At 48.4% G+C, this 17,924-nt stretch overlaps 1 protein-coding gene across 2 annotated transcripts in view; it reads right to left on the bottom strand.

Moving 5' to 3' along the window:
- Window positions 1-879: 879 nt before the first annotated feature.
- Window positions 880-17,924, bottom strand: part of ST3GAL4 (ST3 beta-galactoside alpha-2,3-sialyltransferase 4) — a 211,609-nt gene continuing 194,564 nt past the window's right edge. The window contains exons 1-8 of one of the 2 annotated variants that reach the window (XM_019509046.1): window positions 17,795-17,912; window positions 17,505-17,602; window positions 16,089-16,149; window positions 9,998-10,093; window positions 8,178-8,367; window positions 7,884-8,027; window positions 6,223-6,366; window positions 880-3,090 (exon numbers count right to left, since the gene is read on the bottom strand). In XM_019509046.1, the coding sequence (XP_019364591.1) occupies window positions 3,004-3,090; window positions 6,223-6,366; window positions 7,884-8,027; window positions 8,178-8,367; window positions 9,998-10,093; window positions 16,089-16,149; window positions 17,505-17,602; window positions 17,795-17,844 (870 nt within the window). In that variant the 5' untranslated portion in view covers window positions 17,845-17,912 and the 3' untranslated portion in view covers window positions 880-3,003. Of the gene's footprint in view, window positions 3,091-6,222; window positions 6,367-7,883; window positions 8,028-8,177; window positions 8,368-9,997; window positions 10,094-16,088; window positions 16,150-17,504; window positions 17,603-17,794; window positions 17,913-17,924 lie in introns of those variants that run through there. The other variant, XM_019509055.1, reaches the window with a different exon arrangement.

The following is a 17,924-nucleotide window of genomic DNA, read 5'->3' as shown; positions in this document are numbered from 1 at the left end:
AAAAGGCAATTTACACTGACGACTCAAAGTGCGTGGACTAAGAACCAGAATATCAACCAGGAGAGGGCAAAGCCAGAGTTTTCCAGATCATTTCTGAGAGACTTGGGTCTCCCACAGCCGCCGGGGCCACATGGTGCCTGCTGCTGCCACTGAATGTAGTTGTTTGGAGGTGACTTACCAACTGCAGCCCAGCTATAGAGAAACACACAGTGGAGCAGTAAGGTAAAATGTCTCCCCCTTTTCAGGCCTATCCATAGTGTATCCTTCCTGAAATGTGAACTAGGACCCTACACAGGAATTACAAGGAGCCATTGTTCACCGATGGAGCAGCATCAGCTTGGTGGGTTCCCAAATGAGCCAGATGTGCTTAGCCAACAGGGTCTGTAGCACTGCCAGGTATCTGTCACAGTTCAGCACTGCCTATAGCTCTCTTGCTCAGTCATAGTTACCTCCACCGCAACTCCAGCACATGCAAGGAAGTGAGAGAGCAGGAGCCAAATGAGGCAGGGATGAGAAGCTCAAGTTACCTGAGCTAAGCTCCTACCTGCTTCATTTCAGATGACTGAGCCTCATGGAGCTATCACACTGGCATCCACTGGAGCAGTAAGTAGGGATGGGCAAAGTCAATATCACTACATCAGTGGTGCCCTGCATCACCAGGCACAGAAACAGGAACTGGCACAACTTGCTGACCAAAAAGAGACATGGATTTGCAAATGGCCTCCAGAGTCCTGCTCCATAGGCTGGCAAGGTAAGCAATGGCATTGTACTGGTGGGAAGTGGGAGAGAGAAAGGAAGGATATGGCCAAGCTCTTGTTATCCTAAGCATGCCCTTGAGCAATACACAAGGTGGAACCCAACGCAGGACACTGTTACTAGAGAGAAAGGAGGACATAGCATTTGAGTGGTACAAAGTGATTTGGGGACCCAACACACAAAGTCCACAAGAGTCTTTCAGTGGATCTGGGAATGGATACTCAATGATTACATCAGCACTTTACAGACAGACATTTGCCCAAGTTGTGATCCCTTTCCTCTGCCTCTGTGGACAGCAGGAGCAGTCAAATCCATGCCTTGAACTGGGAATGGGTTCACAGGGGATATCCCCAAAGTTAACCTCCCCCCAGCATGTCACAGCAGAAAGACAATAACGTTTCAACACTGTCAAATAAAACTTTGTCATTGAACCCACAATGAACTCACTCACTGCAACCAAACATATAACGCACTCTGCAATAGATATCTACACTTCCAAGATAAATAATTTAAATTAATGTTAATTTTAAATTAACGAGCACCAAGCTACAATGCAGCCTGCTCAAGAAAGAGTTTTCTGCTCTGACCCATGAGGTCTGAGCCCCTTTAGTTCAGTGGAAGAACTGACCTGCCCTCCCCAGTTGACAGGGTGACCTAGAATTCGGCAGCGTGCATCACTGAGCCCCAGTTCAGGATCAAATGTTGACCAAGAGAACCATTCCAGTAAACTGTCCACATCCCAATCAGCCTCTTTGTTGGCAATCTTGGCAGGGAGGGCAAGGATTGCACAAGTTACGGAGACCGGCCTCCCCTCAAAGCCTGCAGGGCAGCGCTAAGGCACATTGGGTAGGAGCAGGAGGGCAGGGACATCCAGTTCTGCTGCACATGCGGAGCTGGCTCTGAAGCTCAACCAAGAACTCTGACCTCCAGGGCCATTAATCTGGTTCTTCTCACCTGCAATATACGCACTTGAGACACAAACTGGAACAGCTGGATCACAAGTTAAAAAACAGAAAAATGCAGTATTTCCCCAAACTTCATACAGTCCAAGTTGTGGAGCAGAAGGCTCCACCCATCCTGGCCTCAGAGCAGAGCTACACCAGGTGCTAGCTCCTTGAAAAGCCCACAGTTCTTCCTCCAAACAAAGTGCTTGTGTATCCATCTGAAAGCTCTCTGGTTTAGGGTCTTACCAGCCATCATCCTATATGACAGGATGAAAACTCCTACTCTTCAGCTTACTTCTGTCATTTGAAAATGATGTGATGCTTTCCAATCCTCTGGTTAACCACACTCTCCACAACCTTTTAATTTAACCCTTTTTCAATGAGCACTTTTCACTAGCTCTCCTGCAGTGGAGAGACGAATAATGGACCCCAACATTTACCCAAAGATTTTCTCTTGGGTAACAGAACCACCCATAGCAAGTAAATGCTGGAATGGACACACACACCCACATGCTCCCAGTCCATGGACAGGGATTTCCAATTCCCCAAACCCAGGAAGTTCTGCTCCAATTCAGTGTTTTGGTATCAATATTCACCACAAAATACTGTAAGGCATCCTCCCTTCTCAAAATAAAATTCACAATCAGTGCCATTTCAGGCTTCCCAAAGCCAGCCCCCAGACTGGGGTCAGGAAGCAAACTGGCACCCCTTTGCCTCATTCATACTCAAAAAGCAAACCAATCTGGTGAGAAGTTTAAAGTCCTTCATTCAAGCCCATCCTGCTCCAAGGGAAATGCTGTAGGTGGTTAAATTAAAGAGCATGGTAGAACAGCTAAAGTTCTCTGTGAAGAGCAGGAGGCCAAAGTAGTCAGTGTAGCAGCAAGCCATGGGAATGGTCTGTCCCATAGGAAGTGCCTCATTGTGCCATGCTGAAGGCCTAAAAGTCAGTGCTGGACTGGCCCCAACATGATTAATCCATTCCATGACATTGAAGACTTCAGAGGCCTCTACTTCAAAAGTCTTGACACAATGTAGGTAAGAGTATCATTGCCCAAGGCAAGGAGGACTCAATAGCCCCAGGGACCAGCCCTTCCCCCTCTGCCCACCTTCTCCAGGGCCATCATTATCCCCAGCTACCAACACTGCCAAGAGCAAGGAGCATATCTGAGGCCAATATGCAAGAGCCAAAGGCTATGGTGGTGTCTCCAAGCCAATGGGTGTCAGGAGGCTCTCAGTGACAGGCAGCCATGGCAGACTCTAAACTGCCCAGACAATTTGCAGGTAATTCCAGTCCATGGCCCCATCAGAAGTAAGTGAGGTTCTTGACAACTCTCAATTCAAGCATCTTCTTTATAGCTAATGCCTCATGAGAGACATTGTGCTCCGAAGCCTGTGAAATACAAAAAAGAAGACTGGTTTTCCATGCACCATAGTGAGAAGCATCCTTATAGAAACCTAGGTAGGTATGAAGGGCTGTGCGCCTGTTTCAGACTTTCCACTCATCTCAATTGTACTCTCATCATTCATGGCACTCTGTTTTATTGAAGCTTTTAAAACTTTTTAAATTGTTTTAAGACATTTTAAAAAGAGTTTCCTACTAAGTACATACAATTGCAATAGTATTCAGGGAATCTGGAGAATAAGCCACTACACTACACTGACCCCATTGGCAAAATAAATGAAAAAACCTGTGACTAAGGATCTGGGACACCAAGTTGATGCAAAAGGAAGATTATTGATATTGTTATTAGATCAACAGCGAAAACAAGCAAGTGACTCTCCATTGAGAAGTCTGTTGTTTAAATCAGCAGCTGAAATGATCAACTTGATCTCTGGACTGGAGAAATCTTTGCCATGGTTCATGAGTTGGTAAAAGCATGGTAGTTTACCTGGAGCAATCCACTCTGCTGACAAGTATTAGTTCTGCTATGAAAGGGTTAAGCAGTAGGGCTGTGCAAAGCTTCAGATCATGATTCGGATTTGGAGACGATTCAGAGGCTGAATCTACGAATCCAAATCAAATCACTTAGGCTTTCCAAATCGATTCGGAGCTTCTGAATTGACTCAGAAAAGCTTTAGAGATTCGGCCATAGGGTACAATGGGGAATCAATGAAATATCTATAACTTTGTTGTCTTTTGGTTGATTCAGATGAAACCTGCAGGTATGGTAGCTTCTGTTGAGAGCATGACATGCCACACTTTGAGGAGATAGGTGCAGGGGTTTCTGGGAAATTCCACCTCAAAGTCCTGAAAATGTCACACGTGTGTGTTAAGCCACAGTGGGGTCAAAACTGCAGGCATGCTAGCCCTGCTGTGGCCACAAAGCCTGCCAAGTTTCAAGGAAATAGGTGCAGGGGTTTGGGGGAAACTGCACCTCAAGCTGCGGACAAGCAAAATTTGTGACATGGGTGACACTGTGTGTGTTAAGGCACAGCAGGGTGAAAGCCACAGGCCTGATAGCCCCTGCTGAGGCCACGAAGCCTACCAGCTGTCAAGGAAATAGGTGCAGGGGCTTCTGGGTTCTGGGGCCCTGCACCTCTAGCTGCTGACAGGCAAAACTCGTGACACGGATGCTTATGCAACTGTGTCTGTCTCGGAGCACTGGGGGGGGCAGGGGCACAACGATGGACTACTGTAGGCCTGGCTGCTAAGCTACTGTGTTACCAATCAATCATGATTCACTCAGGGACCAGCTCAATACACAGTAGCTAGCTACTAGATAACGAGTTAATGAGCAAGGATTAACACCTACAAAACCACAGACTAAGGAGAAGAAAGAATCAATACAGAGCCAGGAACTGCTTCTGCCCCAAGACAGAGACAGTCAGTTGCACAAGCACTCATGTCAAGAGTTTTGCCCATCAGCAGCTAGGGGTGCAGGGCCCCAGAACCCCTCTGCACCTATTTCCTTAACAGCTGGCAGGTGTCGTGGCCTCAGCAGGGGCTAGCATGCCTGCAGCTTTCACCCTGCTATGCCTTAACACACACGGTATCACCCATGTCACGAGTTTTGCTTGTCCGCAGCTTGAGGTACAGTTCCCCTGAACCTATCTCCCTGAAGCTTGGGAGGCTTTGGGGCCACAGCAGGGGCTAGCACCCCTGTAGTTTTCACCCCACTGTGGCTTACACACACGTGTGACATGAGTTTTGCTTTCAAGAATTTGGGGTGCAGTTTCCACCAAACCCCTTCACCTATCTCCTTGAAGTTTGGCATGTGTCATGCTCTCAGCAGGGGCTACCATCCCAGCAAGTTTCACCCAAATCAGCCAAAAGACAACAAAGTTATAGATATTTCATTGATTCCCCATTACACTCTATGGCCAAATCTCCGAATTGGCTCTGAATCTTCCAAAGCGATTCAGCCGAATCGAAATTGGAAAAACAATTCAGATCTCTGAATCAAATCCCTGGCATCCAAATCAGCCGAATACAAATTGAATAGTTCCCTACTCGCACAGGCCTATTAAGCAGGTTTTGTGGGCTCCCCAGTGTTGGGGATTCATATCTAGGTGGAACAGTTGAAGCAGCTCTCTGAAAACAAAAGCTTCATTGGTGGAGGCTGAAAAGGAGAAGCCCTAGGAACAACCCAGCCCAGCACAGGCAGAAGGTGCCGTTCATCTAGCCTGCAGGGCAAAAAGGATAAGAACCCCTTGCTGTACTCAAAACCAAAAGGCAAGAGGTGAGTTTGGACCCTACGCAGCATCTACACTGTACTTGCAAAAGGATCACACAGGCTTTTTTCAAATTTGTTTTCATAATTTGCAGGTTACTGTAATATGCAGCAGCTCTGGAGTCACTTATTTTGATAGCATAGACAAGCCTGTGACACAGCAGAAGTCTCCATTAACAGCACAATGCAGACATTCTGGCTGGCTGGCTCCATTTGGCAAGTTTGCCTTGATGACATTGCGTCTCTGGGGTAGGAACCATCCTTCCTTACTTGCACTGCATGAGTTCATTCATACCCATAACCACCTTGTGCTATGCAAACAGGGAAGGAAAAGATGGCTCCTGCTCCAAAAGCTTAGGAGGTATTTCCTGTCTTACGGTGCCAGACGTATGGAGGCCCTGATGCCACACTACTGTTCATAGTTATTACTGTAAATACAAATGATGGTAAGGGGAAATTCTTCATATACTAGGTATTCCCAGTAGTTGCATGGAGAATGCTCCCAAATTTCAAGGCTATGCCTATGGCAATGAAACAATGTTCATGGACAACCACTGTATTGCATACCACTGCTCATGAATGTGTCAAAGCTAGTCAGAAATAGGATTGCGTGACTTCCCAGTGGTAACAAACATAGGGAGGTAAAATGTCTCAAGCTATTACATAGGTGAAAATGTATCCATGGTTACGGCCAATGAGCTGTTAGCAATAACGTTTTCCCCAGTGCTCTCTGTGAAGTCCAAAGATCCTCAGAGAGATGGTGCTACACAACTAAGTAACAAGAGCAGCCCAGCACAGGTGGAAGGTAGTTCAGCAGCAGGAAGCAAAGGAGGATACAGGTAGTTACTTACAGCCATGGACTTTAATGTGATTTGCTCATAATAGTGTATGGTCTGTTTCTTATTGCCAGAATCAGGGTAGCCGAAGCCTGCAATATGTACTACGTCACAGAAGTGCAATGCCAAGGTGATAGCTAACAATCCCGTCGTTGGTTTCTGAGAGAGAGATAGAGACACAAACAACATGACTCAATGATAAACATACATGCTGTGCTGTTTGGTGTAGTTTTCTCTCTCCTCCTCCCCCCAGCAACAGGTCCTGTGTGTAACATAGTGGCTGGCTCCAAGGACTCTCAATCTGTCACTAGGTTACTCCAAATAGTTTGGGCTTGGGATGCTGACATTACAAGATCCCAGGCCCACTGATACCAGGCTACTTTATGGTGCAGCAACACAATTCATCACACACACACCACTTAGGATGGCTGCTTCCCCAGTAGGAAGCGTCACATCTAGTAATGGGGTTGCCACCATTCCAGAACAGGGCTTTAAATGTTGTCTTGCAGCTTTCATCACTAGGCCCATGGAGCATACAACATTTTTGACTGCACAAGGAGGGGAAATGCTATGTCACAAATTGCAAGATGCAGATGAATTTTCCAAAGAGCTCAGTGAGAAGTTTTTCAGATAGGAGAATCTCCCCTGGTTGTCTGCCAGGTCCCCATGCAGACCAAGGCATTGAGAAAGTACAGATTAAGCACAGCTCTATGAACTTTATTGCTCATACCTGCACAGCTTAAACTGCTCTAGAAACTTTAAGAAGTTACTTGGACCCTTGCCTATAAAACTGCCATGTTCAGGATACTTTTCTCAGCTCAATGTAGTTTTTAAAAGACATGAGCCTTGGTAGAGAGACTAGAGAAAATGCATTCATGCACTCTGAATTTAGTACGACTGTCAACCAATAACAACCAATTAAAAGATCTGCCCCTCTGCTCGCTGCTTATCTCAGCCTTCAATTCCAGCACCACTTATTTGCTGAGAGCAGCAAAGCTGTATGAAAAAAAATCTTATGGAAGCAATGAAATGGTGCTGACAGAAATGTTTGGGTCATGTCCCCCTCTGGAGGCTCATGCATGATTAATTTCCCTGCACTACTATCACCTACCACAGTGGGGGTCAAGGTTTTTAACAAATGTGTCACAAATTAGCCCCAACACTCTGATCCCCTTCCCCTGCCCAGTTTGCTGCTCTGCTTCCTGCTCTCTGTCAGCTCTGTTGCTCTTCTTTCTGCTTTACTCTCTGTGCTCCCTCCCTGATCTTCTGCTTTGCTTTCTGCTCCCTGCCCCATCTGCCACTGTGCTACCTGTCCTCTCCTCAATCTGGTGCATGCCATATGCACATGCTGCTTGGGCCACTTGTGGCATTCATGCTACAGACTGGCCACCCCTGCCCTAGCATTTTTATATTCAAAGCACTGTGTGAATGTAAACTAACAGAGGTCAAGGCAAATTACTGGCCTTTCCCATCCTAAGTCAGCAAGGACAGCAGCTTTGGAAGCTATATTTAAACAGCTTACAGCTTGGCCAACAAGTCAAAAAGGGGAACAACAGGGCCAGGAAAGACACTAAGTCCCTTTTAGCAAGTTTTGTGTGTGAACACCTTGGGGTTTAAAATCTGAGCACAGCCAGTCTCCCTCATTCTCCTTCACCCGGCTATACTGGCTCCCTTACCTGCTTAACCTTCCGCAGTTGCTTCATTGGAAGATTAAGCAATTTAGCAGCAGTTATTTCCATAAAATAAGGGTTCAGAATTCGCACTTGCTCTGGATTCGCATCCCAGATTAGAGGAGGCTGTTTCCAAAACCCCTTCCGTACCTGAAAAATGAAAACAGGAAGGTTAGTCCCATTCTTTACACAGGAGTCCCAGGGCCTGAGCCTGGGAGGGTTAGCTGCAGTAGCCAAATGAAGCAGGTAAGATACCCAGCCTGGCCTTGTGACATCACCCACCCTCCTTATGGTACTCACGCGCTTCTTGTCATTGAGGATGGACTCCATCCAATGGAAATCCATGGGTTTAAATGGCACCAAGACGAGAAGGGTATCTGGGTTGTTCTCCCTTTTGGGGTTGAAGTGTGCAGATTCTGGATAAAACAAGCGCATGGTAGTCTTGGAGCCAACATCCTGCTCGTACCCAAAAACTGGTGCATTGTTCAACCTTTTGGAGAGAGAGAAGACATGTGAGGCATCTCCCACTGCTTGAAGACCTGGCCCCTTGGCATCCTGCAAGCATTCCTAGGAAAGACCACTTTGGGGGCTCTAGTCGCATGTTCACTGTACTTTGACATGATGAATTTGTTTGGTTAGAGGACTTGGTCCAGTCTCAGGGTGTGAGACAGCATCCTCCTTGAGTGAACTCCCACATGAACAGAGGGTCACCACATACTTGCCCACCTGTCTGGCTCTGGGTGCAAGGTGCTCTTCTTTGATTTGCCTTACATAACATAACAACGGGCATCTAATATGCATATTGAAAGATTTCAAAATAAACCCTCCCCTGTCCACCCTTCTCCCCCCAGGAGATGGGATGAGAGCTTGCATACGTGAGAGGTGTTGTTACATGCACTACTACAGCAGTAAGTGTGGTTTAAGAACCTATACAGACAGAACAGTATGGAGGGCAACTGGCACTAATCAACAAAACACAAAAGGGATCAGGTCTTCAGGTGAGGCTAACCTGTGTAGTGCCATTAAAATCAGACAGTGACCATTTACATTGGCCCATGAGCTCTGGACACTGCTTTGCTCTCTGGCCTTGGCAGTGCCAAACTTCCAAAAGCCCCACCCCAAAACGTCAGTTTTTGTTTTCACCGTCCAGGCTGCATTTGCGTAGAGAGTCACAGATTTGAATTTCTGGAATAGGGAAGTCTGAAGTCCCTGGGGTTTGACCGAAGCCTGGGGAAGTGGACAGGAAAGCTCTTACGGATGTCAGCATGCTTTGGTTAGGTTCTTGGCCCCCGGCAAACGTGGAGAAATGTCCATCGTTCAGCAACATGCCTCAACGATCCAAGAGGCCCTTGGCCAAGTCCAGGTGAAGAGCCAGAGGAGTCTCACTACTACTCAAGTATTTCTGAGGTGGGACTTTATGCTAGAGGAAGGTTTCAGACCTCTCTGGTCTGAAACAAACCCATTAATTTTCCACCCATGTTTCATTTCATAGTTACCCTTGCTGTATCTTCAAACACTGTCCGGATGCTTCCTCTAGCCTGGTGGCAGGGGATAGGGTCCTCTTTCTACTGGCTCCAGCGATGGAATGTGAAGGGCCTGATTTTAATAAAAGCTCAGCACCTCCAGCCCCCACGGACCCTAACCAGAGCCCTAAGTGCGCAACACTTCTGAAAATAAGGCCAGGAGTTTTTGCAGGGTTGCATCATCTTGGTTACTCACCACAGGGCAAAGCCACAAGCCCAGAAAAATGACTTCACTGGGCAGAGGAGACACTAAATAGAGCTGTAATGATGGGATCATAAGAAATTAATGACCAAGGCACTGAATGTCACTATTTCCCCCTGTAATGTCCTGCAGTTGGAACAGCAGCATCATGACTAGTCCTGCTTTTGCGTTCTGCCTCTGCTACTGTCTGCAGGCAACTTGAAAGAAAAGGAACAGACACAACGTTCCCCATAAGCTCAGTTCTGGTCTCTCAACAGTACATCGTTTTCTTCCTTCCCATGAATGTATCACTGGTTCCTGGAGTTTTTTCTCTGTCTGTGTGGAGACCTCTGGGAAGTGCAGGATGTAGGGAAGATGAAGGCTTATTGTATGAAGGGCTACAAATGCTCACATACCTGATCACAACATCGTATTTATTAATTGCTTCCCCCATGGAGCTGTTCTTGAGCCGGTGTCCGTTCCCCACTACCACACACCTCCGGCACTTCATGCTATGGAAAGGAAATTCATTTTGAACCACCGGCATTCTCAAGGCAATTATCCTTCCCCTTTATATTTACCGGAATAGTTCTTTATAAGTTGTTAGAATAGAATAAAGCCTGAATCCCTTGGGTCCATACAGAGCTGTCCTGCTCGCTGCTGTAGATCCAAGTTCTGGGTGAAGTCCCATGGCTTGGCTATGCAGAGAGCAGGCTACATGGTCACAATCTGGGCCTTAGCAGCTCTGAATCTTTAAAGTACCATATTTTTACAAACTGGTTCAAGGGGAAATACAAGTTGAAAATTCCCATGACTATCAGGGAGCATTTATTAGGGGCATTTTTTCAAGGCAGATAGACACTGTCTCCAACCTCTGGAACTGAACAGAAGAAACTAATCCCTTTAATGCAGGCCACCAAATGGCAACAGCTACCAGTCACTACCACATTGGCTAGATTCAAACTGGGGACCCGGAGTGCAGGCACACATACAAGTCACTATGAGGGAAGTAGAGAGGGACTTTACCAGTGCTGTGATAACTGCCCATATGCACAGTCTTACCTCACAGTAAGTGAAGGCAAAACCACAGTAGCTTACCCTTCAATGAGGGGCCTAAGTTACTGTGGGTTAGCTTTCATATACTGGGGAGAAGGGGGGGATCCTAGTAGCAACTTATTGCAGAGCATTTGGTGTGCAGTAAACTCTGCCTCCTCCTACCTTGCAGTAGTTTGTTCATATGCCTTCCAGGGACAAAGGACCCTCCCTGCCTGCACATCAGGCTGTCTCCACTGCAGAGCCTGTGCTGCCAGGGCTATGCCGGCAGAGCCCTCTAGTGAAGGCACATTTGTAAAAGGAGGGTTTTTGCTAACTTACAGAGATGCTGAGTTAACAAAAGCCCTCTTCTGCCAGCACAGCAGCACCCGCACTAGAGGTTTTGCTGGCATAGCTGCTAGACAGGGGCACAATCTGCTCACACCACTAGCTGATATAAGTATGCCAGGAAAGATCTGTAGCATAGACCAGACCTCAGTAACCAAAATGTGGGAGGCAGGTATAAGGAGCCCCCTACTTGAGTCATCATTACAACCTGAACCTTGAACCGCCAACATTAAAAGCAAGTGCCTTTACTGTATGAGCTAAAGTAGCAAGTCCACTAAACCAGTGGTGTCCAACCTTTTGCAGGCATGCCACAAATTAGCCCTAAACTCTTCCTGAGTGTCACTCCAATCCCCTTTCCATGTCTGGTCTGCTGCTCTGCTTTTTTCTCCCTGCCCAATCTGCTGCTTTGCTTTCTGCTCCCTGCCCAATCTGCCAATGTGCTGTCTTTATCCTCTGCAATCAGCTGTGCCACACACAGGCTACCTGTGTCACAGGCTGGCCACCTCTGCAGTAGATGGCCAAATAGTAACCCTCTTATCCCGTTATAGGGAGCAGGCACTAGAGGAAGAACAGAGACCTGCTCGTAGGCTGGGTCCACCAGGAAAGACACTAGACTGAGGCCATTTGGCTTCTGTTCTCTGCTCGGCCATATCATCTGTGATCCTGATCATGCAGTCATCCATTAGGGCTGGAAGGGGTGTCCAGAGGCCATCTAATCCAGTGGCCTACCCAAGCCAGGTGCTACCACACAGGTGGGTACAATGTCTAAAAAGAGTCCTAAGACTCATGCAGGCAACTCTACAGAAGCACAGGGTCTTCATTCTTCCATATACCCTCCGTACCCTTTGGGCAATAACAGAAGCTGGCAGGAGAAAATCAAGTGTGCTGCTGGGCAAGAGCTCAGAGAAACCTGCCTGTACCAAATGCTGGGGTGGGGAAAGGGAGCTGCATGTCAACCCTGGCTGCAATCCAGACCAGTCAGTGAGTGAGGTCCACAGGTCAGCATGGAAGCTGACTAACTCAGCCAGCCTGATATTCTTCACATTTCAACACACTCAAGATGAATTCACATTCATGGTTGCCTTCAGATACCTGTGGAGCTCCCAGAGACAAATATCTAACCACCGTTTCTAGGGATCTCTTAAAAATAGATATGGGCTGGATTAGCCAAGAGGCAAAGGCCAAAGTACCATGAGGTGGGTGAGAAGTACTCTGTAAGCACTGTTATCATATCAGGAATGAGCCCCTGACCACTCAACTTGATAGCCTTCCCCAGATTATCCCTTGCCTGATGCCAGACTTGTCTTTTTGCTTCTGCCTAATGCACAGAAAGGGAAGAGAGCAGGCTCTGGCCCTACAGACATCTGCTGGTCACGGGAGTGCAGTAATGCCAGCTGTCACGAAACCATCGCAAGACTTTGGATTTCTAAATCAAAGTAACTCTGACTGGCAATCTCCCAATCGAATCATCAGATCTCTGGACTTTCCCAGTTAGTAAACCTGTGGAGGTGAAGGGAGAGCGGAGAGATAGAGGACCCCACGGTGAAGGAGGGAGTAGGGCAGGAGCAGGAGCAGGGGCTGGGGTGAATGGGGCCTTGGGGCTGGGGAGGGTTATCCAGAGGTGTGTGGAGGAGTGGGGAGTGGTGTGGCCCCCCCTCAGCTGTGTTCACTGGGCTGGGGCTCTGCGCCCTGCTGTCTTTGACCCAGCAGCAAGGCAACACCATTGCTGCCTGCCAGGTGGGTAGGGGACACGGGGTGTGCTGGCCACGCAGTGAGTTCCCTGCCTGCTCAGCGGCAGGAGGCACACTGGCATCGTGTGCCTGAGCTCTCGGGGCAAAGGAAGCAGGGCGCAGAGCCCCAGCCCACAGTGGGTAACCCGCCTCTGCCCCGCAGGGGGCACATGCCCCCCATGCCTCCCCCAGGGGTCTGCACAGCTGCGGGGGGCTGAATCCCCCCCCCAAGACTCTGGACAACCAGGCCCCACCCTGGGGCCCCATTCACCCCAGCCCCTGCTCCTGCCCCACTCCCTCCTTCACTGTGGGGGCCCTCAATGTCCCTCCACCCCTCCTCTGTCCTCCACCCGCCCCCCTCCACTTACCGGGTGCTGTCAGTGCCTCTGTGTGTCTGTCCCTCACTCCCAAGCCACAGCTCCCCCACCCTGCTGCTGCCTCTCACTCTTCCCCCACCCTACCCTGCATCCTGCCAGGGTGTGCGGGGATCCTCCCTCCCAGGGCTCCAAACCCCACACACACACCTTCACAAATAACACCCCCCCCAACACACACAGACTTCAAAAATAGTATTTCATAGTTTACATGCCAATGTCTTGATTTTTTAAGAGTTTGGCTTAAGATTTTTGGCACGGTGGAGTTGGCAATACTGGGTGTAACACTAGGACAAGTCTGGTTACATTTTCCAGGCCCTTAGTTTGTCAGATCTCCAGACCTCTCCCCAGCTGCCATTTGGACCCATGCTGTAGACAGGTGGGGCTGGAGCTGGTCCGGATTTGATCTAGGCTCTGCTCTTTACTCCAGCTACACTGGTCTTCACAGAAAACGAGACTGCTTGTTCTATACTTCTCATCCATGTCCTGCAACTCCTGTGCATGGTCAGGCAAGCAGAGACCTCAAGAATAGGCACAGCTCTTGGCAGTCACATGAGTCACATACCCACTGGCTATTACTCCAGGGTCATGGCTGACTGCCACTTCAGCTCGTTACCCTTAGCCAAAAACAACAGTTCATTTTGTCCCAAGTTGGAGTGCAGTGATCTACTTCATATTAATGCCAGCACACACCCCAAGCACTGGCAGGGGTTGCAATACCATGACGACATGTCCTGAAAGAGGTCCGAGACACCATCCCAATGCTGGGCTGGGCTATAGCAGAGCTCTGCAAGGGCCTGGACCTAGAATACCAGTGGGCTGACAGGAAGGTGTGCGTCTCCGATATACTTAGCTCTGCACAGCACCATTAAGTTCTTCTTACAACAAACAGGGAGGCCGGGCAATGTGTTCAGCCCAATCCAGAGGCATGACCACATCTGGCATAGGAACTAGCTCTACACTGGCCAGTACAGGTACTAATAATGGTGGAGTGGTTTACACTGCCCAATGAGAGCAGAGCTAGCTCAGGTGGCCCCCAAATTGCAGAGTAGATGTGCATGTGAGCCCATGCCAAGGAGGACAGCAAAGACCTGGCAGCAGGGAAGAGGCCTGGGGACAGGGAGCCATGATGATGCTTCACATTTCACACAAGAGAAAGGTAAGAAAAGAGGGGCAATCAGGACACAAGGATCAACAAGAGATCGACTGGAGGCACTGAGGTACATCCTACTACCTCCAGCACTGACCCCCCCACTACCCCGGCACTTAGGGTCTCTCACACAGGCACCTTGTAGAAATTCAGAATTAGTCTCCGGGCCCTTCTTTCTACCTCTGCATCCCTGTTTTCTGAGCACTGGTGAAGAAAAAACCCTAAAGGGCCTGGTGTCCCATCTCCTGGTACCTGCTCTTCCTCATCCTCAAGGACAGTTGCCAGAAAGAACTTCTTTGAAATGCACAAAGGAGACAACAGAGCCCAGCAACTGCAGGGTCACCTCCTTCTGCAGGGACAGGGGGAGGTGGTTCAGTACCTCAGAGCCAGATTCTCAACTTCCTTCCTACGAGTATCAGTCTTTGGTGCACTGTAGCCAGAGCAAATGAGAGCAACAAACCCCATATTGGTCTCCAGTCCCAGTTACTATCCCCTCTGGAACCAGGAACTTGACCTAGACCTCAACAACAACTGACCACACTTGATGCAGCACCAAGGAGGACAGATACACCCAGACAGTAGCCACCCCTGCCTAGGAGACCTAGTCATCTCACAAGCTTTCAGAAGCTCTGCATTTAAGTAACCTCCTCAAGAGAAGGACTCCTCTTCTCATGCCACTCTGCAGTTGGGGGTCCTGAGCAGTTCGTTCCCTGTAAGCTCAATGCGCTCTGCCTCCCCACCCCTTTTGCATGTTGCCTAGCATGTGGGTGAGGTTAGGCACCTGGACCACCCTGCAGAGCACTAAGAGGATATGCCTTGCTTTTAATGATCCGCTCATTTTGTTGAACATTTGCTTCCCTCATCTGGTATGAGCTGTCAAGCCAGCTCCAGACACCATAGCAATAGGAGCCTTAGAGACGTATCATAAATAATTAAGTCCCCATTTTGTGTGCTGTGGAGCCCAGCAGTGAATGGGTTAATACTCACTACACCCAGACCTTTGAGGGAAGACTGTCTCCTAGTTATACCAATGCTGACATCAAGGTGCCAGCCAGCATCAGCTCCCCCCTGCAGAAGCCAGAGGCACCCACCAAACAGGTATTTGTTCTCCCTGACCAGGAGACAAACTCCATGTCTCCACATATTGATCCAAAGGCTGGATAAAGGATTTTAACCACATTCAGGCAAGGGACAGAAAAGGCAATTGTGAGGCACCCCAGTTAGTGGAAATGGACTTCAGCCTCCTGGCAACTAGGGAAAGAGCTTCCCACATTTGGGAAAAAAAAAAAATCACCTGCTGGTTTAACATCAGTTCATTGCAAGAAATACAGAATCTTTGATCTCCTCATCCAGTATGGGCCCAGCACAGCTCAGTGGCAACTGAATTACTGCAGCCTGAATAGGGAGAGTCCAAGACGGCAGGCTTCCAGACACCAAAAACCATCCAGTACGTGACCCATCCAAAGATGAAATGGGTTGTAAAGAAGAAACACCCTCATGTGTATACCCCGGGGTACACTGGTACTAGGCACTGCACAGGTGGGGAACTTGGCCCTGTCATTACGCCTTTGACTCGGTCAGTTGAGAAAGAGAAAACCTGATCTCCAGGGCTCCCAATGCAGCCTCTTCCAATGACTCCATGAGGATAAGAGGGGCAAGGCTTTCTTTGGGTGATAGCTTTTATTGGACCAATTGCAGCTGGTCCAATAAAAGATATCACCCAAAGAAAGCCTTGCCTCTCACATAATTCCTGGACCAGTGTGGCTACAACTTCACTCTAGCATTTCCAGGAAGATAATTCACCCTATGAAGATGCTCTCTGCAATCTAGGATGTTAAGAAGTGTCAAAAAAGGCTGGATGCTCTGGAATTACCTTAGGATGGTTTCAGGCACTGAGTAGCTTGTGATTGCTAACAACCGGAGAAGAACGTCTTCTGCAAAGCAAAGCAAAGGAGCTGTTAGTGAGGTTGGTCCTCCCCAGAAGCAGTGGGTCTCACCATATCAGGCAAAAGTCCCAAAAGGTAGGCAATGCACTGAGCTGTCACTAGGGACGAAACTCTTGATGGAGATGGGCTTCCTGAGAGCTGGCTGGAAAATGCAAAACAGCCATGTGCTGATTGGTCAGGTACAAGGTGAAACTAAATAGCCATGTGCCCAGGTTCAACACTAGGTAAGTAGGACAAAAGCCAATCCTGCCTACATCCATCTGTGTCCTAGTTATCCACCCTCTCTGCTTTGGTACCCAAGTGCCCCAGTGCTAAGCATGCTTTCTGGGAAGAGGGCTTGATAACCCCTCACCAAGGCAGAATAGCTTCCTAAGGAGCTCATATCTGCACCAGCAAACCTCAGACCCATTCCAGCACATCATGTCACCCTTGTCCAAGCACCAGACAGGGAACCAGCACCTGCATATCACCTCACCAAGCTTAGGGTTTCCACTTGTCACTCAGTAACTGCAGCGTGTCTCACCACACACTTGCCATGTCTGACTCAAAGCCTCACCCAGAGCCACCACCACCACAGGCCCTTCCTTCCCCCTGTTCCCAGTTCCCAGGCTCTGGTGGGAGGGGTCCTCAGGGCAGGGCTGAGAACTTCAGTAGGAGCCTCTACCCATCCTCTTTGCCTGCCCAAAAGACAGCAAATTAACAGCCTAATGTCAGGAGGAAGAGGAGGATGAGAAAGGAAAAGACCCCCTGCTGCTGCCCCAGAGTGGAACTGCACCTGGTTCAGGATCTGGGTCTGGGTAGGAAGTACTGAAACATGAGCAGCAAGTAGGACAAGAGAAGTGAAAATGAGAGGCTGAAGAAGGAACATGGAGCTTAATAATAGGCCACCTCTAATGAACCTCTAATGATTTCAATTTATTTTTAGATTACTGGGATTTGTTCCCCTTTGTAAAAACCACAATTTGCTGAGTTTTCATCCTGTAGGGGGAACACTGGCCCAGCAGATTCAGCAAATGCAGGGTTTGATAACATCAGCCCTTTGAAATGCAGAGAACAGATGGCTTTTTGCACAAATGCCCCTTTCTTCCCCCACCTAACCTTAAAAGGCCAAGAGCAAAGGACATAATCAGTAGAACAAACTGTCCAGGGAAGTCATGGATCTTTCACCTGGCAAAATCTTCAGCCTGGGTTATACAGGAGGGCAAGCCAGGTGACCCAACTGTCCCTTTCGTAGCTACCTTTTCTGAATCACTGCAATTGTTGCCCTCCCCATGTTCATGCTGAAATTATCCAAAACCATGAGCCCAGTGCCAAAAAAAAATAGAGAAAGCACATTCACTTACCACTTCCTTTAGTACCATATGGCAGCTCATATGGGGATATGGTCTTCACCCAAAAGTAATCCTTTAGCTGTAAGAACAGTGGATGGTCCCGTGTGTAACTACAGTAAACATAAAGCCAATTAGTTAGAGGGACTCGCAAACCAGATACTAAAACCCTGACCCTTCAGCTGACTCCTCAGCCCTCCTGCCCCATCTCTCAGTCCCAAAGCCTTCAGCAGTGATCCTCCCCAGGCTCTACTGATCCCTTCGGAGCAGAGACCAGACCTCTAACACACTAGTTTATTACTCACTTTCCTATGAGCAATGCAGTTTTCTTTTCCACCTCTCCTTGGGGACACATTGACTTCTCTTCTTGCACAGGGAAATAAAAGCTGTAAGGCAAACAGCAAAGATGGCAACTGCCCTAGCCTGGGCTGTCCT

Source organism: Gavialis gangeticus, unplaced genomic scaffold (assembly GCF_001723915.1).
Source record: "Gavialis gangeticus isolate Ggan-Ray unplaced genomic scaffold, GavGan_comp1, whole genome shotgun sequence".
Lineage (NCBI taxonomy): Eukaryota > Metazoa > Chordata > Crocodylia > Gavialidae > Gavialis > Gavialis gangeticus.
Note: the sequence above shows the minus strand (reverse complement) of the source record. Positions and strands in the feature narration are given on the sequence as shown.